The 27,726-nt window shown below is 55.2% G+C and overlaps 1 protein-coding gene and 1 long non-coding RNA gene across 6 annotated transcripts in view; one reads left to right on the top strand and one right to left on the bottom strand.

Annotated features, from left to right (window-relative positions):
• RBPMS2 (RNA binding protein, mRNA processing factor 2) lies at positions 1-27,643 on the bottom strand. Of its 5 annotated transcripts, none has more exons than XM_073799815.1 (10): positions 27,282-27,643; positions 26,570-26,687; positions 10,667-10,744; positions 10,059-10,097; positions 8,472-8,534; positions 7,988-8,138; positions 7,341-7,492; positions 1,621-1,643; positions 1,414-1,483; positions 1-988 (listed from the first exon to the last, which is right to left on the bottom strand). In XM_073799815.1, the coding sequence occupies exons 1-10, from the start codon at positions 27,380-27,382 to the stop codon at positions 887-889; spliced, it is 897 nt and encodes a 298-aa protein (XP_073655916.1). In that variant the 5' UTR covers positions 27,383-27,643; the 3' UTR covers positions 1-886. The 5 variants fall into 5 exon arrangements, with proteins under 5 accessions (XP_073655916.1, XP_073655911.1, XP_073655923.1 ...); XM_073799810.1 differs by having other exon boundaries at positions 1-1,156; positions 27,282-27,642; XM_073799822.1 differs by lacking the exon at positions 1,621-1,643 and having other exon boundaries at positions 27,282-27,639.
• The window catches only part of LOC141277769 (uncharacterized), a 38,876-nt gene continuing 37,184 nt past the window's right edge, over positions 26,035-27,726 (top strand). The window contains exon 1 of the long non-coding RNA XR_012329582.1: positions 26,035-26,653. This is a non-coding gene — a long non-coding RNA (uncharacterized lncRNA). The remainder of the gene's footprint in view (positions 26,654-27,726) is intronic.

Genomic DNA, 27,726 nt, shown 5'->3' on the forward strand with positions numbered 1-27,726 from the left:
TTACTTTGGATGATTTTTTATTTTGCATTTCATATATTATCCAGTTTCACATTCTCACAGGATCAGCAATTACAACAGCCTCCTCGTCTCCCAAGTCTGAAAACGGCAAGACAGCCACAGCTGCGGCCAAAGGCAATGCACTGATGTGCACACGAAACAAAAAATTGCACAATTTTTCCTTCATTTTTCTTAAACTAACGGCTGACGCTAAGGCTCACTGCTGGAGAACGGAAACCCTTTTCTTCTTCATGCCTCAAACTAAAATGTTAAACTTATCTGACAGGGCGGACAAGGTCTCTTCAATAATTAATTGCACACACACACGAAAAATCTTTCATGTTGCATAAATATTTTGTTACACAGGGTACAAAAATACTTTCACTTTTTGGTTGGTTTTGAAGTTTGGAAAGCATGAGGAACCATGGCAGGGGTGGGGTGCGCCGCGGAGAGGTAAGCGAAAAACTGGGCAGAGAAAGGGTTTTCTTAATGGCTGTTGGCTCATCTGAGGGGGAGGAAGCAGAGGACCCCAATTTGAAATGACCAAGAAAACGCTCTACCTTGGCTGGGTAGTCCTTCCTGTTCAGCCTGGAAGTGTGTGGGGTGGTGGAGGCTGCCAGCCGCAGGGCGGAACTGGCTGCAGGGCTTGGTCCTCACTGAAGCAGGGTGGGTGCAGGGGAGGGGGGTGTGGGGAGAGGGACCGGGAATGATGAACCATTAGTGGTCAGGACTTGTTGCTATGGTGACACAATGTGAGAACAAACTGTACACTCACATATATACAAGTTTAAGTGTCTTAATTCATGCCAGGAAAACATGCAAAATTAAACGCCTCATTTCTTTGAGGTGGGGCTACGGAAGCAAATTTGGACTGGAGGTCAGGCCTTGCTCAGTCCCAGTGAGACCTCCGAGCTGGGTCTGGGTGTCCCAGTGAGAAGGCCCCTGAATCCTGCCGTGAGGCCTTGGAGAGGGGCTTTGGGGCAGGACAGGGCTGAGGAAAAGGAGAGAAAGGAAACAAGAGTCCACTGAGTCAGGCTTAAAATTCACAGTCTTTGGAGGGAAGCAGCAGCTCTGCACGGGCCACCTGGGGGCAGTGGAAGCTCAGGGTGGCTCCCTCCCCAGTGAGGCGGGCGGGGGCTTCGAGCTGTGGTGACCAGACCTGGAGGGAGGGGAAAGAGGTGGCCATGAGCAGATGCATGGGACTGGAGCTGAACCCAGGCCCTCCCCTTGCGAGGAGGCTGCAAGATGTGGGGTGGGGGGCAGGGTGGGAGGAGAGGGGAAAACCAGCCAGAGTGCCCCAGGCGCAAGCTCAGGTTGGGGTAGCACCAGCGAGCTCCTGGACTCAGGCAGAGGAACCAAGGCCCTGCAGGGAGCCAGGCTCTAGGACACTTTCCAGGCCTCTGAGCCAGCACTTACTGAAGAACTAACAGAACTGACGATATTTCCATCCTTGCTGGGTGGTATCAGAGGAAGGGTACCAGCGCACCTGCAAGAGAAGCCAACGTCAGGAGCTAGCTGTGCAGTCCCTTCGCTTGACGGGGGAGCCTGGGAAACACGGCCTTCAGTGCCCCTGTCGGAGTCCTGGTTCTGTCACTGACAGCGGAGGTCGGGCCAGTTACTCACCTCTGGGCGTCAGTTTCTTCATCCTGAAAATGGGAGAGCGCCACCTGACCTGCCTCCTCTGCAGGACAGAGGTTCAAATGAGAGAAGGGTTACGAAGGCGGTCACGCTCCACTGAGCCCGACTGTACCGGGTGGAGTGCTGGCAGCCGGGGGCACTGGCCCAACAGCCTGCCCCGCCCCCTTAACCGGGAGAGTGCGGAATTCCTAACATCGGGAGAATGCACCTAACACATTTTTGCTCAACTTCGTCTGAGTCTCAGTGTCCTCAACAGCTACAGGATAGAGATGATTAAAAGTCACAGGGTATCCACGAGGATCAGATAAGACAGAATGTAAAAACACATTAGAAACCAAAGTCAGTGTGGTCTCCAAGGGGCAGGACTCCCAGAAGTTGGTCCTGTCCTCGCAGGATCCCAGGAAGTCACAGACAAGACCCAGCTGATGCTCCCCGCCTCCGCCGCTGCCCCGTTTCAGCTTCTGCACCACCCCCACCCCCGTTCCCTTCATTACAAAAGCCTCCTAATTTTAGAGATTTGTAACCTACCAGCTGAGCCTGGCAGCTACCTCAACGCTGGTACTTGCTAGAAGGCCCCACAGAGCAATGGCCCCAGAGCATGATTCCCAGAAACAGGCCAGGAAATGACATGCACCCCATTCCCCGTGGGCCAGTCTGGACGGTGAGCCATGCTGGGTGCCAAGCCAAGATTGCGGGGAGGCTGCCTGCCCCAGTTACAGACAGCACGTCCGCCCGGGCCTGACCCGTGGCCACCTGGGAGGGGTGGCGGCAGGGCATCACAGGGCCCTGAGTGAGGGGGTGGGAAGAGAACTCAGAGATGGGAGCCGGGGTTCTCTTAGGAAAGAAAGGGATGGCACAGGAGAGCCGATGAGGAAACCAAGTAGCAGCTGGGCATACAGACAAAACTCTTGAAGCACAAGCAGTCAGACCCAGTTACCCACTTGGCTGCCAGGAATCCCTGCCTCTGTAAGTAGGGAAGATATCGAGCAACGCCAGGCTATCTGGTGGCTGATGAAAGCTTCCTGAGAACTTGCTCCTGTGCCCCCTCCAAATTCTAGGTGCTGTCTTGTACAGCACAGGACTCTGACCACCCCGTGTTCAGCAGGAAGTCGGCAGCTGGTTCCTCTGAGATGCCAGGACACTTGGCACATGGCAGGACCAGGGCCTAGGCCACCTGACCAATGTCGGGATGGCCCCTGGGCTCCAAGGATGTGGCACTGCTGTCATCGGCACACAGTTGACCCCTGGCTGCCAGGACCACCTTGATTAAGCCCCACACCACACAGAAAGGGTCAAGAGCCTCTTTGAGCCATCCAGCCTCAGAGGCCATCTTATTTTCTCTCGTGTCTTCTGAACATCTGGAAACAGTTCCCTCCCTTCCTAGCTGACAGCTGAGTGGGAGGAAGCCTCTCCTCCCCTTCGCCGAGCCGTGGGCTGCCCTCTCAGCTGCAAGCCCGGCTGGACACCAGAGCTCATTCCCTAAGAGAGGGACGATGAGGAAACCAGCACCGCTGCCACCGGACAAGGCTGCGGCCGGTCCAGCTCCGGGAAGCCTTAGTGGACCCTGACCACCGCACTTCACCCAGCCTCCAGCTGGAGCGGCCCCACGGCAAGGAAGCGCCTGACAGGCTGGGTGCCCTGCAGGGCTGGACAAGGGGAGAGCGTCGGACGAGAGTGGGAGGGACCCTGGAGGCCTCCGACCTGCCCTCCTCCACCACCGGCTGCTTAGGGGCCCCCACAACAAGCCTGCTCCATCCAGCCCCACCCTCTCCACTAGGTGCTGCAGCTTGGACTCCAGAGCAGCAGCTTTCCCTCCAGCCTGAGATGAGCCACCACCTTCTTGGGGAGGAAGCAGAGGAAAGCCCTAATTTCTGAGCTCGGGATGGTCGTGCAACCCAACTAGACAGAACGTACTTGGAGGGCTGCATTTCCACTCTCCTCAGATGCCTGGGATAGGCCAGTGGTCCAGGTTCTCTAAAGAAGCACGGTCTCTTCCTGCCCCAGCTCAGAACAAGACCCCAGGCCCAGGGGTCACGGCCAGCACAGCAGGGAGCAAGTGGCCAGTCCCCTGTCAGGGCCTCCACTCGTTCACAGGGTGGGGTTGGAGGTCCTAAGAGGCCACCCCACAGGGACAGCCCATGGGCATCTAGAATGGCTACAGCTCCAAGAGGGGCAGCACCCAAAGGAGTGGGGGGCACACGGTCCTCTCTCAGACCCTCAGACCGACTAACGGAGAAGATACACCAAAAAGTGGGCAAAGGGATGAATCCACACAAGAAGAAATAGAAACAGCCAACAAGTAAGGGAGCCTCACTCATCACAAAGTCAAAACAATACAATTAACTCAGACCGGCAAGTCTACACTCTGACCTTGCAATAGCTCTAGGAATTTACGATAAGGAAAGCAGGCAGGACAGGTGCCCAGAGAGGTGTGAACAAGGGCATCCATGGCAGCACAGCCTAACAGAGCAAAAGAAAAGTGTGTAAACAACCTCACTGCCATCTACAGGGAGGCAGACACACTTATACACTGGTAGGCTAGCCAGGCACCCAGAATGCAGACCTATACTTACTTACATAGAAGCATGTCCTAATATTTAAGTTTTAAAAAGATTAAATGTGTAATTTTTGTAAAAGGTTCATACCCATGGATTTACTTATACACCTGTGTCCAACTACCTACCAAGTCTAAGGACTAAACGTAGTGATATTTGGGGGAACAGGATGACAAGCAAAGGCAAAAAAGAGAAAAAAACCCCGTCTTTTTCTTCCCATGAACGCAGACCTCTAATAGCTAATGTTCGTGAAGCACCTGGCATGTGCCAGATGCTGGTCTAAGCAGTTTTCATATACGAAGTTCATTTAATCCTCAGAAAAGCCCTATAAAGTTGATGCTATTAGCATTTCCATTAAACAGACAAGAAAACAGAGGCAGGGGAATTCCTGTAACTTTAAGGTCATCGGTAAGTGGCTGAGCCAGTGTAAGGGGGGCAAAGGGCTGCAGTGAAAGACTCCCGTACCCTCAGGTCGAAATGGAAAGAGCAGTCCAAACTGGGAGGACCCTGGGGTGCAAGGGGACATGCAGAATCCCTGCTTTTAGGTCACCATCTTCATGTACCAGACCCCAGTGTGCCCCTGCCACCCATACCCTCTGAAAGGAGAAGATTCTATCAAAAGGATCAGAAGGTCCAGCAACACAGCCTTGTGCCGAGATAGAGCAGGACTGAACCATCTCCAAGCCCCTTTCTTCCTGCAGGTCTCGTCCCTGCAGCCACATGAGGATGCCTCGCTCAGGCCGAGCTACTGGCAGAGGGCGTGAGGTCAGGATGCATATGGTGGGGTACAGAAAGGAAGGACCGGTCTGCATCCCCTTTTGTCTATCAGCTGCTGCCTTTCTCTCCAAGTCACCTCCTTACCCCCAGGCACAGAAAAACGCGGCTACGGGTCCTCTGGGTTCAGAATAACCTCCTGAGGACCACCAGGGTCCACCTCCCTCATTTAGGCATTTTCAGCCTCCACCTCTGGGGCAGTACTATCGGGGGCAGGGAGGGGGCTCTTGGAAGGAATAGAGCAAGTGATACTACTTCGAAAATGCTTTCATGCCTATTACTACATTTGGTCCTAACAGTGTGTTTTACTGTCGAGGAAACAACTATCCAGAGAACTCGAGTAGCGGGACAGAACCAGTCACCACCTGATCCGATCGCTTGTCATCAGGCGGCCTCCCGAAAAAAGCCACTATCCTTTGAGGGGGCCCTCATCCCCTTCCCAGGGAGACCAGAAGACAGGAACTCAGGCACAGCGAGGCCTGGAGGGAACTAGACAATAATGACATGAAATAATAAGCATGCAGTGCTCCCTCTATGCTCATAGGCTACCAACCACCCTCTAAAGTAGCTACGACTATCATCATACCACAAAGAAATCGAGACACAGAGAGGTCAAGAAACTTGCCCAAGGTCACACAGTGTTGAAAGAGAGAGCCAGGACTTGGACCAAGGTAGCTGGACTGGAGTTGGATGGCCACAGGGCATGGGGAAGGAGGGAGGAAGCTGGAAAGGGAGACAAGAGGAGGGCACACCGTCCTGTGTACGAAGCTTAGGGACCCGCAGCGGCGCACCACTCCCAGCCGGCTGGAGGGGGCCACCCCAAAAAGGGCAGAGAGATCGCTCCTGAATAATCTGACATCCTGACTGTCCCTGGCTCCCAACCTCTGCCTCACATTGTCACGGCCTAGCATCTCAGAGCAGACGGGGTAGAACCTCTCCATCCGATCTGGTCCTGCCCTCTCGTTTTACAGATGGGGACAAGACGGAGGCCCAGAGGTGAAGTCACTTGCTGAAGATCAGGTCGCTAACTGGTGGCACAGCTGGGATCAGAGGACTCACAGGGCCGCTGCAGTTAAACTCGCCCCCGCACCAGCTGCCTTCCACACTCCGCCGGGTCACAGAGGACCGCCTTCAATCACCACAGAACTGGTCTGCGGTAAGTCCCCCAAACGTCGCCCCAGAGAGGAAGAGCCCCGCCACCTCCCTACGCCAATCAATTTTCCAGCCGTCTGTGGTGTGCCGCTGGGGTGAGCGCCAAGCGGAACCACGCGTCTGCCCTCGGTACAACCCAAGTTGCCGCGGCCGGGGGAACGCCTTGCGAGGGTGGCAGTCAGGGAATCTGAACCTTCCACCTTGGAACTGGGCGAACCCAGGTCACTAAGCCCTTCAGAGGGATGGACACGCACTTGACCCTCCCACTGGCAGAGCTGCCCACTCCTCCTGCCTCAGCTTCTAGTTTCTGGGAACTCTCCCTCCTGGCTTCTCACACCCTTTAACTCCTCGTCCCCTTCTACTGCCCCAGCCAGGAGACCCCTGTTCTCTCCCTCTCAGCAGCCAGGTCACTCTTCATGAGCCTCAGCTCTCGGTCACTTCTCTGACGAGAGGCCCAGGTGGGCTCGCCGCTCACCACAGCCCTCCCACGCTGCCTGGCGGTGCCCTGTCACTGCCGCGCAGAGGCCTGGCTGTAACCTGCGAGGTGCTCGTGCCCCTCTCGGGCACCTGGCGCGGCATTCGGCAAGCACAGAGCCCTCCCAGCCCAGCCGTGCCCTCTCCACCTCTCGCCTAGAGGCGTGGGCTGCATCTTTCCCGCCCCAGCCCAGGTCACAATGCAGGGTGCCCACGTTCCTTGAACAAATGAGCAAACACTCACTGGGCACCCCGGATGTTCCAGGTACAATTCTAGCCCCTCACATGGCTTAACATTTAATTCTCACAACAACCTGAGGCAGATACTACTATTCTTATCTTTCCAGATGAGTGAAAAAGAACAACCCAGACACAGAAATCTTTCAGAGCTTTCTGAAGTTCACAAAGACAGGAGGAAGCAGAGGCAGGCGGGCTGCCTCCGGCGACCACGCTCAGGTCTGTCACCACAGGCAGAATTGGCACAGCCTGCCCGCGCGTGTCCAGGGGCAGTGGACCCACGGTGGGTCTCTCACACTTCGCCTTTGCAGTGTATCCTCGAGGCGGCCTCACAGCGTTTCCTCTCCTTCCCCTCTGTGGGACCCCAAACCCCAAAGGTACTGTTGTTACAAGACAGCAGTTCTGCAGCAGCTCTGGGGACCTGGGTGGCCCGTGGCCGGGTAGGAATGAAGCCCGGCCAACTCAGAGCCTTTGTTCTCCCCTTTCCTACTTCTCCCCCCCAGACAGGCTTACCTGAGCATGTAGGGCGGCAGCGGCAGCAGCAGTGGCAGCTGGGTAGGTAAACGCAGCATGTGAGATGGCTGGGGTCAGCTCTGTGGTGTACAGAGGGTAGGGGGCCCAGGCCTCTGGGGATGCGGGGATCAGAGCGGCCCCCATCAGGTCATCTGCGACGGGAGACAACAGCCCCCCCTTGTCAGAACGCGGGTCCCCCTTTGCGCCACCCCATTCCAAACACAGAAGGGGACCCAGCACTATCACTGAGCATAAGCTCCTTTCTCAGGCTCCCCTGAAGGATCCCGAGACTGGGAAAGAAGCCACGGTAACTTGGCCCGGCTTGGTGAGCATCCTGTCTGCTTCCAGAAGCCCTCAGATGGGTCTCTGCTCATCTCAACCAAGAGGGATCAGAGAAGGCTTCAGGGAAGCTGGGCGACACCAACAGCTCAGGAGCTCAGCCTGAGGTCCAGCAAAGGCTGCAGGGGAGGAAGGAAGCATGGGACCCGCAGGGATGGGTAATGGTGGCCGCAAGAAGCTCCTGGAAAAGGGGCGGGCAGGCAGGACTGATGCCCTCAGGGATGCCCTCTGCACGCAACTCCATCCACGAGGGCCCCCCAGCTCTGCCAGGTAAAGGGCAGCAGATGGCTACTCTGAGTGCCACTCACAGGGGTCTCGTGCGATGAAGTGTGCTCCTAGGGCGGGGTGAGCGTTGGTGGGATTTGGTGTAGCCATTAGCTTGTTCTTGGCCATCTTGGTGTTGGCTTTGGCAAACTCTAGCCTCAGGGTCTGAGGGTTCTCAGGATCAAAGCGAATACCCTACGTGAGAAGGAAAGGAAGGGAAAGGCGTTACACTGTAGGACCCAGCCTGTCCACTGCAGTGGGGACGGAAGGGCCCCAGAAATGATCCAGCCTGAAAGACTCGCCCACACGGGGGCCAAGACAGCGGACACACTGCTCGGGCCTTGCGAGTAGTGGCGTTTGGCACAGACAGTGCAGCCAAAGACTCTGCCCCAGGATGTTGGGGAAGGTACATCTGTGGGCCCTTTCCTTGGGCGTGGAGTGGGGGAAGGTTTGCAGAAGACGGGAACAGGAATACCCATTGCCTAGAAGTCTGTGGGTCAGAGAAAGGCCTGTTCTCTGTCTACTCACGTTCAATGCATTCTTGGCCGCTTCTGCTCCTGCCCGGCTGTCAAAGATCACAAAACCAACAGGCTAGTAGGAAAAAGAGAGAATACCCTTGCATCTCTCCCAACACTCCATCTCCCCTTCAAGCATACAAAACAAAACAACAAAGAACAAAAATATATATAATTCTTGTCCATATCCCCCCTATGTTCAGCTAGAACACAGGGAGGATACGGCCAAGAATTATATATTTATATAATTATATATGGACAAGAATTATGTATTTTTGGTTTGGGGCACTAAAACTCTCCCATCCAGGTACCACATTCTGGGAAACAATGCCAATACAGCTTTATCCCACTGCATTAAACATCACCCTTTCAGTAAAAGTCTTTTTTTTTTTTAACATATGCAGGTAATTAAGTGTAAGTTCTAGTGTTTTCCCCAGCACGAAAGGGGACACTAATGTATCAAGGGCACGGAAAGGCTTCAGGTTCACTCAAGGGGCAACAGGTTTTATATATATATAAAAATTTATTTTATTTATTTATTTATTTTTGGCTGCGTTGGTTCTTCGTTGCTGCGCACGGTCTTTCTCTAGTTGCGGCGAGCGGGGGCTACTCTTCATTGCGGTGCGCAGGCTTCTCATTGCGGTGGCTTCTCTTGTTGTGGAGCACGGGTTCTAGGCACATGGGCTTCAGTAGTTGTGTCACACGGGCTCTAGAGCGCAGGTTCAATAGTTTGGGCCCACAGGCTTAGTTGTTCCGCAGCACGTGGGATCTTCCCAGACCAGGGCTCGAGCCCGTGTCCCCTGCATTGGCAAGAGGATTCTTAACTACTGAGCCACCAGGGAAGTCGCATAAACTTGTTGCCCCGGGCTTCCCTGGTGGTGCAGTGGTTAAGAATCCACCTGCCAATGCAGGGGACACGGGTTCGAGCCCTGGTCCAGGAAGATCCCACATGCCACGGAGCAACTAAGCCCATGCACCACAACTACTGAGCCTGTGCTCTAGAGCCCGCAAGCCACTACTGAGCTCATGTGCCACAACTACTGAAGCCCGCGCACCTAGAGCCCGTACTCTGCAACAAGAGAAGCCACCACAATGAGAAGGCTGTGCACCGCAACGAAGAGTAGCCCCTGCTCGCCGCAACTAGAGAAAGCCCGTGCACAGCAACGAAGACCCAACGCAGCCAATAAATAAATAAATTTATTTATTTAAAAGGGGGGTCGGGGTGGGAGGAACAACAGGTTTAAAACTTCTCCGACTTCATTTTGCCTGGGCTCAGTCCAGCCCCCAAATGGCTCCTGAAGGCTCTGGACCTGGGACCCCTGGCATCAGGAACCAGAGCACAGCCACCACCTCTATGGTCCTCAGCCTCCGGGTCCCACTGTGGCTTCTCAAGGGCCAGAGAGTGAGGACCAGGAGCTGACTGGTAAGAAGAGGGGACCTGTGGAGGCTACTCTTTCGTCAGCCTAGGACAGGATAGGGGTGGCAGGGGGCAGGTCTCAGCTGCCAGATGCCTCAAGACTGAGGAAAAGAGAACAGGCTCAGTTCCAATTTCAGCAGTCGGTCTGGGCTGGGAGGAAGAAAAACCTTGGAGAGAAATTACCTGTCTCGATGTGAGCTTGATCAGGGACCCTTCATACCCCTGCAGAGAGAGGTGGTCATTAACAGGAAGGTCGGAAGCTTCTGTTGTGCTACCCTGGCCACCCCCCAGCCCTGCCTTTCCCCAGCTCACACTCTTCTCCCCGCAAAGGTGACCCACTCTGATCTCCACCACCGCTGAGTGCCCTCAGTCTTCGTGTCCCATATCACACAGCCTAGCACATGGGATGGCCATCATGCGGTAGCATTCATCATTTCATGCGGAAATTCCCCTTTGCTCCTGTAGCCTGTCATCTGGAAGCACAGACCTCACCTTTTTAAGTTTTCTTATCTGCAAATTGAAAACGCTATGCTGAATCTCAAAGATTCCTTACACGGCAAAGTCTACTGAGATTCTACTGTCTCCACTTTACAGATGAGAAATCGGAGGCTCAGAAAGGCTAATAAGCAATTGACAGAAAGCAACATATGAGTTAGCAGAACCGGGACCGAGAACCAGGGCTGCCAGCACAGTTTCTAGTTTTCCTGCTGCCCAATCCCGGTCTGCGATTCATTCCTGATGCTTCTCCTCCATCCTAGGCTCTGCCCATGGGTGGCTGGGTCCAGACTCACCTTGAACGGCCTGAAGAGCAGGTAGAGCTCTCTGGGTTTAATATCCACAGGGAGCCCACTGACGAACAGTGTCCGGACCTGGGGAAGAGACCACAGTGGTCAGGGCCGGGCTGACAGAAGAACAAGGATGATGGCTCTTCCTTCAGGAAGGAACTGGAATCCTTCCAGGGCTGAAGGAAGAATTCAGGATTTCCTGAGCCTTCTTTGGAGGCTGAGGCAAATGAGCATCCAAAGTTTCACAGCATTTAACTTTTCAAAACCCTTTCTGGGGGCTTCCCTGGTGCTGCAGTGGCTGAGAGTCCGCCTGCCGATGCAGGGGACACGGGTTCGTGCCCCGGTCTGGGAGGATCCCACATGCCACAGAGCGGCTGGGCCCGTGAGCCATGGCCGCTGAGCCTGCGCGTCCGGAGCCTGTGCTCCGCAACGGGAGAGGCCACAACAGTGAGAGGCCTGCGTACCGCAAAAAAAAAAAAAAAAAAAACCTTTCTGGACCCTTTCCTTTCCCTGGGTTCATCCTGCAGGTGTCACATCAAGCACTAGCTGAGCACTTCTGCACAGACAGCGTCAAGGAGAGAGTCCTGTTTAACAAGATAGATGAAGGACCCCTCTGAGTCTTGAAGAAAGCTATGGTGTCTTACCTCCAAAAAATGCACAAGTAGAAACATATACATATTTCAGAATATTCCCATGGACTCCTGGTAGAAAGGCTCCATCTGGTCTAGCGGGGAGGCAAAGATGTAAACTCTGTGCCTTGGAGCCATTTCATCAGAGGGCCCAGCACTTTCACATCCATCTCCTCCTGCTTCCCATGCTAGATGTAGGCTCTTCAGTGGCCGGCAATGTATTATATTCTTGCTTCTCTGCCCAGCTCTTAGCATGGTGCTGGTACTAAATGTTTACTGAATAAGGGACTTGAGGAAGGAGTCAGAGATGGAACAATGGTGCTGGGTTTTGAAGAATGAGTAGGATCTTGACAACTTCAAGTGAGGCAGAGGATGGTGTAAGTTATGAGCCTTGCCCTCAACAAAGTTACAAGTTGGCACTGAAGCCAGGTCTAGTAGACACCAGGTGTCCATCCTGTGACTCCTGCCAAACCTGACCTCCCGAACAGTGGGTGAGGTCCAGGAGAGGGCTGGCAGGAACACTTCCCTAATTCACCACTGCTGGTTAAATGCTGCTGGCCTCCAATACTCAACTAGCAAGGCCACATCAGCCAATAATTATAATGGGAGAAGGAGGGTTTTCCAGAGTGTAGATCCATTAAAAATACATCTTGAAACTGTGCTTTCTGAGTAACGAAAAATCCAAAAGAGCAGAGCTTCCCCACACACTTGACTCCTGGTTTGTTTTTTGTTTTTTGTCTTTGGCTACGTGGCTTTGAGGATCTTAGTTCCCCGACCAGGGATGGAACCCTTGCCCTCAGCAGTGAAAGCGCACAGTCCTAACCACTGAACTGCCAGGGAATTCCCTTGACTCCTGTTTCAAGGCGCATGTCATACCACTAAGCCAAACGAAAGTCTTCTCAACTTGTCACTGACGACTTAAGAACAAGTTCACGTGCCTCAGCCCACCCAACACGTGGCTATTCTTGAAAACATTTAGTGGGTCACGTTCCCCCCCAGAGGCACCAAAGAACTTCTTCCATGCTCTAGTGATGGCCTGCTGAAGGAACTGAGGCAACAGCGTTCTTGGAGACAATGGCTTGAATCAGGAACCCAGGGCAGTCAGGCAAAGTTACACCCAACACACACACACACACACACACACACACAAACACACACACACACACACACACTCCCTCCCCCTCCCCCTCCCCTCCCCCTCCTCCCTCCCCCTCCCCCCCCCTCCAATGAACACACATGTCAACAACAGAGCCAGGAGTGGCAAAGGAAACCAGCCCCCACAGCTGCCCGTAACAAGTGTCGCCACCCCTAGCCACACAGGAATGACTCCAAGCCCATGGCTGATAAAATAGGTAAGGACAGCTTCTTCTCTCACATGAGTTTTCTCCGAGAAGCAAACCCAGGAGAATTCCTTGCCAGTTAGGACACCTCCACCCCTCTGGCGATGCCTTTCCTCGCCACACACACTTCTGCTCCTGGGCCTGGGGTAAAGGTTCTGTACATCTCACAGCCCTTGGCAGCTGTGTCCCTATACACGCAGCTCTCAAGCACTGCCCTGTCCCAGAAGCATCTGGGAGAAACTGGACAGCCCAGGCTCCAGAGTGGGCTGAACTGAGTTCCTGGACTCCAGAGGGCAGCCATCCTCTACACCCCTCTGCCCTTTGACGGAAGGCCTTTCATTTACATGTAAACCCCCAAAGAGAAGTGCCTCGCTCAGGCCATGCAGCTTGTTTTTAAAAGGCAGCAGACCTGGGACTTAAAACCCAGGTCTCCCTCCCAACCACTCACCCAGGCTGGTAGAGATGATGCTTGCTTTTTGGTGCCAGGACTTGGGCGCCCAGCCCACCACAGACGATGGACTGAAAGAGTACAAGCCAGCCAGGGTCCTGCTGGATCGGCCTGGACCAGCGCTACTCCCTCCTCCCTGGGATGAGGGGACATGCTTTGGGTCAAAGATGCAAAGCCAGAGCCGCCCACAGAAACCTCTACCTCAGTTCTCCCCAGGGGCCACCCATTTCACCCCGGCTAATTTTAAACCCTTCCTCAAATGGCTCCTTTCTGGCCAGACCTCCCCAGAGGCCCCCTTAAATAGAAAGTTCTCAGCACAAAGTTTCCTGCTTAGCGGAGGGGAGGGGAGTGAGTATAGGGGAACTTTCCTTCATTCCCAGCTCAGATTCTGGTTCCCAGCCTTCTCTGGGCCAGATGACTCTTTTCCCTGGCTTCCCATCTTTTAGATTCTAAAGGCTACAATACAGGTTGCATCCTGTGCCTGGTCATTCCTTAGGAAACAAGCTGACATCAAGGCAGTTATGGGTTCGGTGGTGGGTCCCCATCTGCCAGTTCACAGACCCTTTGCTGGGAGGCTAAGTCACAGGAAGCCTGACCTGAATGCTCTCCTTGGTTCCTACTTGACCCTGGACACCCTGGCAGATGATGTGCCCTCTGCCTATCCCCCCGTGCAGACATGGAAACTGAGGCCCAGAAAGGGCTCAGGCAAGCTTGGCTCAGCAAGGAGCAAAGCTGGGTAAGATCCAGGAACACTGATTCAGCCATCTGTGCCATTCTTCTGGCTGTGGGGACGGAGGCAGCCACATCTGGGCAGCCCTGTTAGCCCCATGGATGGGTAAAGTTCTGCCACACATCCGTTCAGTAGCCAGTCCCTTCTCTGGGTGCCTGTTTAGAATGATGGCAAAGCTGGAGTGACAGGAAGTATGAGCTTAGCAGGCTGGCCGGCCACATGTCGAGAGAACAAGAGTTTCCAGAGCCCACCTACCCACCATGCTACTTCCAACTCCATCAGGTCCTGCCCCGGCCCACAGACTCCGGGTCCCCGACAAGCACCCACATAGGGCATGGCAGCTGCTCACACTGCCCCTCAGACCACCCCTTCCTCATTCCTTAACTGAAGGGCATCCATCCCTCAGGTCCCTCTATTTCCTCACCCCTCTTTCCTTCCTTTGAAGTCTTCTGGGGCCCTTAGGACCCCTTATCTTTTACTGGTCCCACCATCTGAGCTCACCTGGACTCTAAAACCCAGAGATAGGAGGCAAGTCTCAAAACTTTCCTGTCCTCCAAGGTGCCTAGAGCCAGGCTCAACATCTGAGACCTCCCCCGTCTCTACACACCTTGGTCCCTCCAAAGAAGGGACTCACAGCCAGAAACGATGTGGTCCAGGATGGCAGAGTGATGCCATAAATGGGAAAGGCTTTGGTTAGTTAGACCAGAGTTTGCATCCCAGCTTTACGCTTGGCTTGGCGAAGCTGCTTCATCTCTCTGAATGTCAGCTTCTTTATCTGTACAACACAGGTACCCTCTACCTCCAGGATGAAGAGCACACTTTATGCCCAGCACACAGGAGAGGCTCAACCATATGCTTGTTCACTTCAGGGTCCCATAATCTCAACACTGACCTGCACAAAAACCTCACCTATCAGGTACCATGAGCCATTTAGTTATAAGGTTGCCTAGTCAGGCTGGGTCAGGTCCAGATCAGCCTGGAGCTGGGAACACAGGTGAGACAACCTTACACAGTCGCTGGATTCTTTAGTGTTCCTCTTCCCCAGGGAGGCCATGTCTGAGGTGGAAGGCACCGTGGAGTTCAGCTAGTTAAACACCCTCATTTTACAGATGACGGGGGCTTCCCTGGTGGTACAGTGGTTAGGGATCCACCTGCCAGTGCAGGGGACACAGGTTCGAGCCCTGGTCCGGGAAGATCCCACATGCCACAGAGCAACTAAGCCTGTGCGCCACAACTACTGAGCCTGCGCTCTAGAGCCCACGAGCCACAACTACTGAGCCCGTGAGCCACAACTACTGGAGGCTGCAGGCCTAGAACCCGTGCTCCGCAGCAAGAGAAGATGAGAAGCCCACACACCGCAACAAAGAATAGCCCCTGCTCGCCGCAACTAGAGAAAGCCTGCACGCGGCAACAAAGACCCAACGCAGCCATAAATAAATAAATAGATAGATAGATAAATAAACAGATGAATAAATACTGATGAGGGAACTGAGGCTCAGAATAGGAAGGTGACAAGGCAACCTAATGGCACAGTCGGGATCCTTAGGGATGGCAGGGACAGAGACATGTGGTTACTTCTGCAAGGCCTGGCCAATGAGTCCTGTGTCCCAGGCCAGCACTGGCAACCACTCCTCCCGTGCCACTTGCTGGTGCCAGCCTCACAGCCATAGGGTGCAGCATTCAGCAGAGAGGCTGGGCGCAGACAAGGATTCGGGGACCAACCACCACTGACGCCAAGATGGAAAGACCAGCCAAAGATCCCACCGCCTATTCCACAAGTTTACTACAAGAATTCAACACGAAACTATTTTAAGATACTTGGAGGAAGCAGAAGGGGTGGCTCACACAATCCCAGGCTGCTAGAAGGAACCAAACTTGTTTACCTAGGCCCTTCTTCCATACACTCACTCACTCTTTCTCCAAAAGCATCCACACAGCCCAAGAGAATATCTCCCTCCTGCCCTGAAACATTGAAAGCAAGCGCAGTCCTGTTAAAATGGTCATCTTCATGGCAAGGACCAGCAGACTGTGCTGGACCACAGCCATGTCCCTGGCACAGATGGAAGGCAAGTTTGGAACAGGCTGGAGAAGGTACTGGGGAGAGGTGGGAAAAGGATAGGGAATCCTTTGGAATTCCCTGGCAGTCCAGTGGTTAGGACTTGGCGCTTTCACTGCCATGGGCCTGGGGTCAATCCCTGGTCAGGGAACAAAGATCCCACAAGCTGCACAGCCAAAAAAAAAAAAAAAAAAAAAAATAGGGGGGATGGGGAATCCTTAGAGGCCAGTAAAAGACACACGTTGAGGAACCACTGGAAGCACCGAATTCAACGTGGACAAGGAACTTGGCCAGAGAGGTGTCCCCATACAGGACATCGCAGACATGGTGTGTAGCCTTCATGATGGTCAGGAGCAGACTTGGCCTCGCTGGCGGTCCCAGCCAGTGCCAGGCCTGCCTAGGGCAGCAAACTGGCCTTCAGCACGACGGTGTCCCTGGCCAGCAAAGCTTGGGGACTCCCGAGGCTGCTCGTCCCTCAAGCAAGCCCTGCTGCCTATCCTTCCCTGGGGGTGCTGGGAACAAGAGGGTGGGAAAGTCCAGCCCCTTCTAGGAAGTCCACACCACAGGCTATCACTGGTAGGCAGGCTTCCTGGGGTTGGCTAGGTATTTGCTGTGTGATCGTGGGCCCTTTCCCTCCAGCTACTGCTGGACCTCGAGTGCCTGGGGCTCCCAACGACCTCTTGCCTGCTCCTCCCTCCTCCACGGGAGGCCACCCATCTCATTCCCAGTGCTCCGGGGAGGGGCAGAGAAGGGCACAGGAAGTGGTGGCCCCCATCCTCAGCCTTATTCTTGAGGCCCCTGGGGAGGGAACGCCCCCTTCAAGGAGCCTCTCCAGCATCTTCTGTAATCCCAGCAGGACAGAGGACCCAAGCCCCCGGGTGGTGCAGCCCTTTCCCTCAGTAAAGGTGAAAACTGCAGCCCTCCCCAGCCCAGAGGGAAGACAACTTTTTAGAGAGAAGTAGGAAGAAGGGGCTCTGACAAACTCATTCCTGTTTGTGTGTCAGTAATGATCTTCCTTCAGACAAACAAACCAACAGTTGTTTACAGATCTTCAGAAAAAATGAAAGTAAACAGAAGCCTCCAGGAGCAAGGTGACAGTGATACCCAAGGCATCAGCCTAATAGCAGAAATTCAGGCTTCTGCCTAAAAGGCTTCGAGGCAGGACTCGACCTCTTTCCATCAGCCCAGGTGGACATCTCTGTCAGCCTGGACACCTGCACAGGCACACCTGTCATTCCAGTGCCCCCAGGCCAAGGCCAGCTCCCCCAACAGTGGCTGCTTAGAGGTCTCTGTCCTCCCCTGGGCACACACAGGGCCCAGCACATGGGGGCCCTGCAGAAGTCAAGGGAAGGGAGCTGTGGGGGGAGGCGGGGCAGGGGGCGTTCCCCCCAGAGGAAAGCCTCCATGTGGGACAGGACTGGGGTGTGGGGTCCGAGGGGCCACACCACGAGGCCCTCCCTCCCTAGTGGGGGGACGCCATACTCAATCAGCCCAGGCTGGGGCCTGGCCACACTCCACCTTCATACCAAGAATTGAATACTCAACTTCTCAGGTTAAGGGTGGCAGCAGGATACTGTGGCTGAGAGGATGAGCGCCGTAAATACCAGTTTTTATTAGAGACGGAAGGGGTAAACACTGCTGTCAAAAACAGTCGTATGTCCATGGATATTAAACCCCCTACCCTTTAACTCCAAAGGACAACCACGGCCTCCTTCCAAACCCCAGCCCTGTACTCTCCAAGACAGCACCCTGGACTTGGACTCCAGGGACCTCCCATCTAGGGCACAAAGGATGCTGAGGTAGGAGAACATCAGGGTCATCCCCACCCTTCCCCCACCCCCAAATAAATCCCAGCGGTCCACCAGAAACACTCCCCACTAGAAGACAACTCCTGCCTTCTAGGTGAATCTCTGCCTCACGAGGCTAAGAAACTTGACTCTGGGCAATAGAAACATCATACCAAAGAGATAAAAATGATACTTGAAAATTGATTCTTTGTGGCAATCCAACATCTCTGAAGTTAGAATTCAATCTGGAAAGGGAACTGTTTCAACCAACCACTTCATCAAAATGTTCAAGTAACTCGCTTACTTTGAACCCTGCCTCTTAGCATGGGGAGCCCTGCTGGTGTCATCTGGATGGAAAACACCCCTTACAAAAGTGGGTGGGGGAGGAGGGAAATCCAAACAGGGAAAAACAAGCCTCTCATAAGCCCCTCCCACATCCTTCCCCAATTCCCAGCCCTCTCCAGGAACCGAAATGCAGAACATCTGAGCTGGAAGAAACCTTATTTTTAGCTGAGGTCCAGTGAGTTGCTCCAAGTCACCGAGCGTATCAGAAGCAGCCCCAGTGTCCCCAGGTGCCCGGCTCACAAGTCAATGCTCTTTTGCAAACCTTGATCTCACACCACCAACCCACTCAGAGCCCAGTGGGGGTCAGCCTTAGGTGCCCAGAACAAATGACCTTCAGCTTCTGAGCTAAGAGGGCAGCAACAGTCCTTAGCAGAAGGTTGACCGGGGGTGCACGGGGTTCCACTAGATGATCCCATGGCTAGTCCTAAACAGTTAGGTATAGGGAAGTCAGAGGGAAGACTGACAGACTGCCAACTCCCAGAGCAGCCTTCTGCAGCGGGGAAGGGGTGGGGGTAGAGCAGGGCCCCTCACAGCCCCAGGAAGCCCCGAGTCCAAACAGAAGCCCAAGCCACCCCATCTCGGTGTCCCACTACCGCCCCACCAGCCAGATCATGGGAGTTTATGAGCTGCAGCCTGCGTTATATAAACCTTGCCGCGTTCCTGCTGTAAAGATACTGAAGGTCCTTTTTAAACTTCATCACGCCCAGTTCGGCCCTGGCTTCTGCAAGGGGAAAAGGGTCATTGAGAACCAAGACACAGGACTCAGGCTCAGCCTCCTGCTCAGACAACAGACCAGACACAGAAACAAAAGAACAAGAGCCTCAAAGCAATTGTCAAGGAGCCCGATTGAAGTCCCAGCCCTGCCACCGGCCAGGCAAGTGGCTTCGTGGCCTTCACCACTGCCTCAGCAATAAAGAGGAGGGGTGGACTCGCCTCAGGGCCCTTCACACCCTGACCTTCCAAGAAATCAGGGAAGTGGGAGACCGTGATGGAGTCTGGGAGTAATGCTCGGGCACTGTCCTCCATGGGCTCAGAGCTCCAGTGCTTTCGTTTTGCCCACAAGACGGCAAAGAAAGCAGTAAAGAAGGGGTAGAGGTTGAGAGGGTGAGAAAGCAGGATGTCAGAAGCCAGGCCCTTGGGGTTTGAGAGGGGTCTCTCTGCTGGGGCAATACCGGAGCTGCCAAACAGAAACCACAGAGCAAGTCACTGTACCTCTGCAGAGATCTCAGCGGCCTGGCCTTTTTCTTCTGGATACATATGTAGGGGGCGGGGTGAGAGTTGGGTTCTGCCTGGGTCCTGTGCTTAGGCTTGGCACTGGCAGGTCGCTCTTACGCCTCCCCGGGGGAAAGAAGTCCCTCTCAGTGGGGCCACTTGACGAGAGGTGGATGGAATGTGGTGACATGGCCCGCAGACCCAGGACTTATAAGGGCTGAACAAGGACACAGGGAAAAAGAGCAAGCAGATACAGCCAGACAGTACAGCGAGCAGATACAAACACACATGCTCCCAGAACGCCAGCGCCTCCTGTTTCCTCCAAGGAGCTCTGGGCTGCTCAGCTCCCAGGCTAGGACAGCGCCCAGCCTCCCTCCAAGCAGTGCCCACCTAGGACACCGCCAACGTCATCACGGTCTGACCTGGCGGGGAGAAGTCCAGGTTTAGGGGCTGTTCCACAGTGTTTTGCCTGCCCCTGCTACTTCCAGCCCCGAATCACATGTATCAGGGCTTGGCTCTAAGGCCCCAAGCTGGGCAGCACTTTGTAGTTTCCACTTCTTTCACACCTACCATCGGAGTGTGAGCCTGACAGGCCTCTGAGGTAACGGGCAGAGTGGTACAGGCCCATTTTACAGTTGAGGAAACCAGCTCAGGAGTTAGGTGCCTGGCCAGCCACTGGCAGAGCTGGGGGTCAAGTCCAAGTTGCCTGGGAAGTTGGGGCTCTTCCTTCAGGGCCTGCAATGTGCCCTAGAGCTCCACCTGTGTGTGTGTGTAGGGGTGGGAGGAACTAAGCTGGATTAAATAAGGCTTCGGACCTTATACTCCAAGCTACTTCTACCCCCAGGAAGGGAAGGCTTCACATCTTGGGAACACACCTGGTCAAAGTCTGCTGCGAGCCCTGCGCTACACCTCATTAGGGAACCCAACCAAATAGCGTGAACTGTGCTATGCAGACTCCTTGACTAGGCTGCCTGGAGGCAGGGTGGGGGTGGGGTGGGTGGCCTGCTTTCCACTTGGTTCCAGACAGAACCAGGGACAAGGCTTTCAGAGGCAACTCAGAAAGACAGGCTCAACCTGGGACAAAGTGAGAGAGTGGCATGGACATATATACATTACCAAATGTAAAACAGATAGCTAGTGGGAAGCAGCCGCATAGCACAGGGAGATTAGCACGGGGAGATCAGCACAGTGCTTTGTGACCACCCAGAGGGGTGGGATAGGGAGGGTGGGAGGGAGATGCAAGAGGGAGGGGATATGGGGATATATGTAAATGTATAGCTGATCCACTTTGTTACACAGCAGAAACTAACACACCATTGCGAAGCAATTATACTCCAATAAAGATGTTAAAAAAAAAAAAAAGAAAGACAGGCTCACAGGGTCTCCAGCATGAAGCTTCTGGGCAAGGCTCCCTTCCCTCCTGTGCCATCAGCCTCCCCTGTCCCTCCTACTGCTGTGTGGTCAGCCAATGCCAATCTATTGCCTGACCCTTGTGGCTGGCAAAGGTTGCAGCTGTCACCACTGCTATATGCTACCCCATAGATTCAAGGCGTTGTCCTAGGGGAATCCCACGCACTTCCCCTAGCTCCAAAATCAATACCTCCAACCCTTAAACCATGTGATGTTAATCCAGTGTGAACACACGGCACCGTGCACAGGAACACAAAGCACCGAGCACGCCACACCTGTGCACCACCTGACTGAGGCAGATGAAGTCTGACGAGAGATGTTTCCCAAAGGGACACTCCTGTTGGGAGAGGGTCTCTGTTCAGAGATAGAAACTACTTCTAGGACCTAGATTCTGGTTTGGAGCTCCCCTGTCACCAACACAGAAGAACCACTCCATCCCAAGTTGTGCCCGCATATGGCTACAATTACACACAAGAACAGGGACCAGTCTGGGTGGAAGCTCTTCACAGCCTTGATCGCAACAAAGGTTCCCCAAACTGGTCTCAGGTCCTATTCCAGTAATTTCTTCTGACCTCTCCCAGTTAAAGCCCAAAACTCACTTGGGAAAGGGTAGGTTGGCTAACCACAAAAAGGAGGTAGGGGGCTTCCCTGGTGGCGCAGTGGTTGAGAGTCCACCTGCCGATGCAGGGGACACGGGTTCGTGTCCCGGTCCGGGAGGATCCCCCATGCCGCGGAGAGGCTGGACCCGTGAGCCATGGCCACTGAGCCTGCGTGTCCGGAGCCTGTGCTCCGCAACGGCAGAGGCCACAACAGTGAGAGGCCCGCGTACCGCAAAAAAAAAAAAAAAAAAAAAAAAAAGGAGGTAGGGACTCCAGACACTCATACCATGGGCTCGTCCAGGTCAGACCCTGCCCTTTCTCCCTGAGGGTCCTAGGCCTGTTCAGAACTATACAGGTGGCCTTGATGACTTGTGACAGCCAAGAGCCTTTCCTCAGTCGGCTGTAAATGACTGAAGGCCATGACAGATGGGCCAAGGCAGACCCTCCCACTACACCCAGCTCCTGCTACATTCTGGAGGCGCCTGGCATGGATGGATCCACCAGTGGACTCTTCAGGAATGGAGGACCCAACGATCTTGCCACCTGTCTAGCCTTGGCACACCTCAGGTAATCTTATTCTTTCCATCCAAGGACGGAATAGGGGAAAAAGCAGAAAGCAAGGAGGCCGTGCTGGTCCCTGGGCAGGCAGTAGATGGGGTTCGGCATAGGAAGCTTCGTGGGCTGTCTGCAGTTCCCACCTCACAGCAACATGGTTTCTGAAGTATGGGAGACGGGCTCTGCCCCACTGCCTCACAGCTTTGCCTGGGGTGTGAGGACCCCTCTGAGGCAGCCATGGTCAGGGGACGGCAGAGGAACCGACAAGGCATCAAATGTTGCTGCTACCCAAAATCAATGGCTGAGCAGAGGCTGGAGGCCACCAGGTGCTGCCAGAAGCTAGCACTCTAGCTCGGGTCTGGGTAACCAGAGGTGGGTGGCCTTGGACCAGGAACTTAGCACTCAGGGCAGGTGGGAGGACTCCTCTCCTCTACCTCTCAGGACTGTCTGGAGAACCAGTGGGATAAATGGGTGGAGGGCATGAAAACAGAGCAAAGCATCCCACAGTTCATGTGTTGCCTCTAGTTACAATACTTGCCAGACTCCTCCCCCAGCCCCACCCCAGAGACGGAGATGAGAAATCAGAATGTCCAAACACTGAATGATACTTAGAAGTTGGTTCTTACTGGGGCAAACTAGCCAGGCTGCCCACTTACAGGGAAGGAGGAGGTAAGGAGACCCAAGAGAATGGACCCCCAAAACGACAGGCAGTCACTTTGGAGTAAGTACAATTTTTTTAGTTAAGATGCCCAACGCAACAGGGAATCAAGGGTGGGGGTGGGGTGTGAAGGCAGTCAGCCCCAGCCCAGGCTACAAGGGGGATGTACTGTCTGTAGAGAATTCACTTGTTCTGGTTTTTATCACTGCAATAACAATTCTAAACATTATCTGTGATAAAATGCTCCTCCTGCAGGGGCCGACAGCTCCCACCACCCAGTCTTGGGATGCCACCAACCCAAAGAGAACTAGCCTGGAGCCAGTCCCTGAGCTTCTGCTTGGGACGCTGTCATCACCTAAAGCTCAGCCCTAAAAAACTTCAGTTGCAGATCCTCTCCCCTCCCCACCCCCAAGTCTCATCCAAACCCCCAATATAAAACAGAACAGTGGGTATAGTATGTTGTTAAGAGCAAACTCTGGGTCCAAACCCCAACCTACCCAATTACTAGCTACATGAAAGCTATTTAACCTCTCTGTGTCTCAGTTTCCTCACTTATAAAATAGTAATAAGTACTTCACAGTGCTGTTGTGGAAGTTAAATGAGTTAAAACGGTAAAGTGCTCAAAACAATGCCTGGTACAAAGACTATGTATGGGTTTACTACGCATAGTACAGCCTTACCATTAGGTTATTTGAGCAGAGAAGACACATTCACAACAACCGCCAGGGAGGAGGGGAGTCTGATCTACCAGATCTGTCTGGATCTACCTACTTGGGTCCTGTTTCCAGGTAAAAGTCTGGAAGCATAGATGCCTCCCTCCCGTTATACCAAAAAAAAGTCTGCAGACAGAGCACCAAGATGTCCCAGATTCTGTCAAATATTTCTGATGGCAGAGAAAAGGGGCAGTGCCCAAGTCACACACTGAACCCTGAAATTCCTTCACTCATGTGAGTGCTAACCTTGGCCATCCTGCCAGGGGCCAGGGACCTAGCTGGATCCTCAGAGACCCCTAGAGGACACATGATGGACCGTGGGGTACCAGACGTGCAAGAAGCGATCTTGGCCCAGCTTTGGTGGATGCCATGGACAGGCAAAGATGGGGATGGAGGGCAGTGAGGGGCCAAGACGCTCAGGTCAAGCTGTAGTTCCCTTAGCTACCGTTAATCTCTGCCTTTCTAGAGCTTACCATTAGGTTGGCATAAAACTTCTTTAACTCTTAGAAACTTGAACCGCACTCCCCACCCCAAGATTCCAAACACCACCCTCCTCTCAGGGGGCCCCCGAGTCATTACTGTAACTTAACACTGCCTTGTATTAAAATATGTCTCCATTTTCAAAATAAAATATTCTTTCAAACCACATATACCCTTCCCCAGAAACACTGTAACTCTCCAGCCATCTCTCAAGAATCACTAAGACAGGAGATGCTTGAATCTGGGATTGGGCAACACCAGAGGCAAGCCTGCCCTGAGCAGGGCTCGGGTGCTGTACTGCCTCACCTTCTGGAGCTCAGGCACCAGCCAAGACGCACCTCGGGGTGGGGGGGGTATGGCTTCTAGATTGAAAGGGACACGTAGCTGTTCCCCTTAACTCCTCGCTGCCCTCCTTAGCTTTCAAAGGGTTAAAGGGTTAGAAGTTTTCAAAGCTTCTAACACACCTTCTTCTTAAGTAGCAGAAAAATGCCAATTTCCTCCCAAGCCTGCATGATCTCAGGCTGTTCATAACGTGGCCTCCAACATTACTGCAACATAGCAAATTCCTGGTAGTCACCCAAACAAGCCATGTGGCTCCACAATCCACCCCCCACTTTTATACATGCTATTCCCTCTTCTTGGAATGCCTTTTCCATCCCTACAGGTCTAACCACCTCCTACTCAGCGACATCTCTGGGAGGGCTGACCTCTAACTTCTTCCTTGGCTTCCTAGGTTTGCTTTAGCTAATCTCCAAGAGCCAGCCTGGGTCAACCACGAGAGTAAACCACCACTGCTAATGCGGATTTCCCCAATGGTGGCTCTTGGGGGTTGCAGAACTGCCTACCTAGGGGGCATCTAAGCTAAAGAGAATACGTCTAGTTCCTGCTCAAACCACCCATCCAAGATGGAACCCTGGCTGAAGAGCTCTTGGCCCACTGTTCAGAAAGCTAATGAGGAGAAGGGGCCGATTCTTGTGCTTACCGGACCAGAGCAGACTCTGGGCTCCAAGAAATCACTGGGGCCCTTAGTTTTAGACCTCTGTTAAACAGGAGCCCATGCTCCCCACCCTCCCCAGCACCAGTTGCACTGAACTCCTTGAAGCACTACAGGGCTGTAGCCCACCTCTGCCCACAAGGAGGGAGAGCAGGGATTCCACTTCTTGATGATTCTGCCCTCTCTCTCAAAAAGCTAGTTAGAAAAAAGTGACCAATACCTCAAACGATTCCTCCAAGACTTTAGACTGGCCACGTGGTTCACCCTTCCCATTTCAAACGGGTGGGTCTGAGGGTCTCTTCGGCGAGGTAAGTCCCTGCTGAAGTCAACCCTCTAGCAGAAGTGGTTCCGGGTCCTTGCCCAGCTTCACAGGAGATGGCTTCCCTCCCTCAATTTCAGCAGAGACCACACACATACTAGCAACCCTGTCAGCCTCCCCCAACTCTCAGGGGAGATTCTGAACAACCAGGTAGAGTCAGGATGGGGTCCCCAAAGCCAAGGGCCTGTCAGCATCAAGGTCCAAGAAGGACAAGGACTTTAGGAGCCAAATGAACCCCAGCCCACTAGAGCCCACACCGCACTCGTGGACATATGTCAGGCCTTCCTTCGCCACTCTTCAGAGTGAAGCGTTGTATATTCCTCCTTTCCTTCCCCACAGAAAGCGGGATCTAGACCTAGATTCTCAAGCTGTCATGCCATTGGTGGACTGGGGCTGGCAGCAGGCCTCTGAATTGCTAAGAGTGGGAACTGGCAGTGTGACCCTCCCATCATCCCTCCCACAGTGAGGAGCCCAGCCCAGCCGTGGGCCAGTGCCGCCATTCTGCACCAAACCTATAGCACGGCGGGCGGGCACCCGCCACTGGATAGGAGGGAGGCAGCAACGCCAGCCCCCATCAGGGGCTCTGCGGTTTCTCCCCCAGACCAAGGGGAAGGGAGCTCAGGGTGGATAACCGGCCCTTGGTTTCCTGGGCAAGAGCATGCCAGGGCGCGGCAGGAAGGGTCTAGGGTCTCTTGGCCCTAGAGTGACACAGCAGAGGCCACTTCAGAGAGAGAGCTGCGAAGGCTGCCCCCTTTCCACACCAGTTTTTGTCTCTGCGGGCCGAGCTTCTGGTCTCCATTCACTGATAGCCTTAAGGCTATATCCACCCCCACACACATACACCCTCCCGGATTTTGCCACATCCAATTAGCCACTCAGCTGTTGGTGATTGCACGAAGCCGCCCCAGACTCCCTCCTCTTAGCACATGGCCGGTGGACATTCCTAGCAGAATCCCACTAGGGCCAGCTTTGGGGTCCCGGCTTGTCTGCCACGGCAAAACCCGAGAGACGAGAACTGGGAACTGAGTGTCTTTAGGCATCTCCTTCCCAACTCAGTCAGCTGACATCTTTGCCAAAGCCCAAGCTCTGGGGCCGTGAAGAAAGCCGTCTACCCCCATGACTACAACTCTAGCGAACCAAGGTGCCGCGCAGCCGGCCCAGGCCTCCAAGGTCACGGGGAGGGGTCAGGGCGGAAAGTACAAGGGAGTGTGGGTGCCGCCCGCCCGCCGTGCTAATCCCGCTCAGTTCCTCCCAGCCGAGGCGGGAGTCCCGGCCACGCGGGAGGAGCGCCTCGGAAGAGGGCAGCGAGCGGGGCGGAGTGGAGAACGAAGGACGCGCGGGCAGCAGGCGTGGGGCGGACACGGCGCAGCTCGCCCACCGCGGGACGCACTGACGGCCGCCGGCGCACGGTCGGCCCCGAGCCTGGGAGGGCGGGGAGACAATGCCCGCCCGGCGGGGTAGTCCAGGCCGCACGCCCCCGCCCGCCGGACACGGGCTGCTCCTCCCCGGCCGAAGGGCAACGGCGGAAAGGCGCCGGGAGCGACTGCCAGATCGCGCGCGGGGCCCCGCGCGCCCCGTCCCCCGCCCACCTCCGCGTGTACTTCACCCAACAAGTCCCGGGGGCGCAGACCCACCTCCTCCTCCAGGGTGCCGCTGGAGCCCGAGCCCGTGCCGGTGCCGGTGCCCGTGCTGGTGCCGTGCTCGCCGTCCGGCTTCAGGTTGCTCATGGTGCGGGGGGTGGGGTGGGGGTGGCTAGGGGAAGGGAACGCGGAGGGCTAGCGCGGCGCCCGGCCCCGGCAAGGAGGTGGGAAGGGGCGAGGTGAGCGGTGCGCTCCGGGGGTGAGGGGCTGGGTGGCGGTGGGGAGCGCGCGGGGCGGTGAGAGGGGCAGCCGCAGCGTCGGGCTGGGGTCACATCAAGTTTGGCGGGTGCAGGAGGCGGGGAGGGGGTGCGGCGGGGGAGGCACTGGGAACCGGAGCCGAGCCGGAGCGGCCGCCGCCTCCGCCTTTTCACTGCGACCCGCGAGTGCGCCCGCGGCGGCGGCGGCGGCGGCGGCGGCGGCGGCGGGGGGCGGGCGCCGGGGGAGGGGGCGGGCGCCGGGCGGCGGCGGGGGGCGGGGGCCGGAACCGGCCTCAGCTGGGGCCCGGCCAGCCCCCTCCCCCTCCCTCTCCGCGGTCTCCGGGGGAACGCGCAGCCAATCCTCGCCGCCCGCTGCGGGCTCGCCCCGGCCCGGGCCGCTGCGCGCCAGTCTCCGGCGGGGCTTTTCCCTTCTCTCCCTCGTCCTTTCTCTCCCTCTCTCTTTCCCCTTCCCTTCTCCACTGAGAGTTTTTAAACTTTGATGAACTCACCCAGCGAACTTTCTTAAAGGGGCCGCGTACACCGCGCCGTCCCAGCCCGCCGGAGGTGGGACTGGGTGCTGAGCACCCCGCGCTCCCTCGTCCCTCATCATCCCCACCCCGGCGGCCCCACGCGAGGGGGCGCCCGAAGCGGGGCTCCTGGATGGTCGGCTTCAGGAAGGAGTCTCCGCCTTGTACTTTGATCTGGGGTTATAGGGTGTCCGGCGCAATTTCACCCCCAAATCCAGCCATCCAGTCCCCGTCCACCCTCTGCTTCCTCCCTCCCAGCGTAGGGCTGTTGGGGGCTCGGTTCTGGGGTTGATGGCCGAGGCGAGCCGGACACCTGGGCTTCGGCCTCGGCTGGGCGCCGTTTGCTGCGTGACCTTGAGGAAATCACTTCCCCTCTCTGGCCTCAGGCTTTCAGCCCAGAGGGTGGGACTTAGGTCTCAAATTCCCC

This window comes from Tursiops truncatus, chromosome 2 (genome assembly GCF_011762595.2).
Source record: "Tursiops truncatus isolate mTurTru1 chromosome 2, mTurTru1.mat.Y, whole genome shotgun sequence".
Lineage (NCBI taxonomy): Eukaryota > Metazoa > Chordata > Mammalia > Artiodactyla > Delphinidae > Tursiops > Tursiops truncatus.

Bases quoted from the DNA above. Each gene is read 5' to 3' on its own strand.
- RBPMS2 (XM_073799810.1), bottom strand. From the start codon at position 27,382: ATGATGAGGGACGAGGGAGCGCGGGGTGCTCAGCACCCAGTCCCACCT. The intron at 10,745-26,569 runs GTGGGTCTGCGC...TCTCTTCCCCAG, and splicing joins GCGGCACCCTGGAGGAGGAG to GTCCGGACACTGTTCGTCAG. The intron at 10,098-10,666 runs GTGAGTCTGGAC...CTCTCTCTGCAG, and splicing joins TGCTCTTCAGGCCGTTCAAG to GGGTATGAAGGGTCCCTGAT.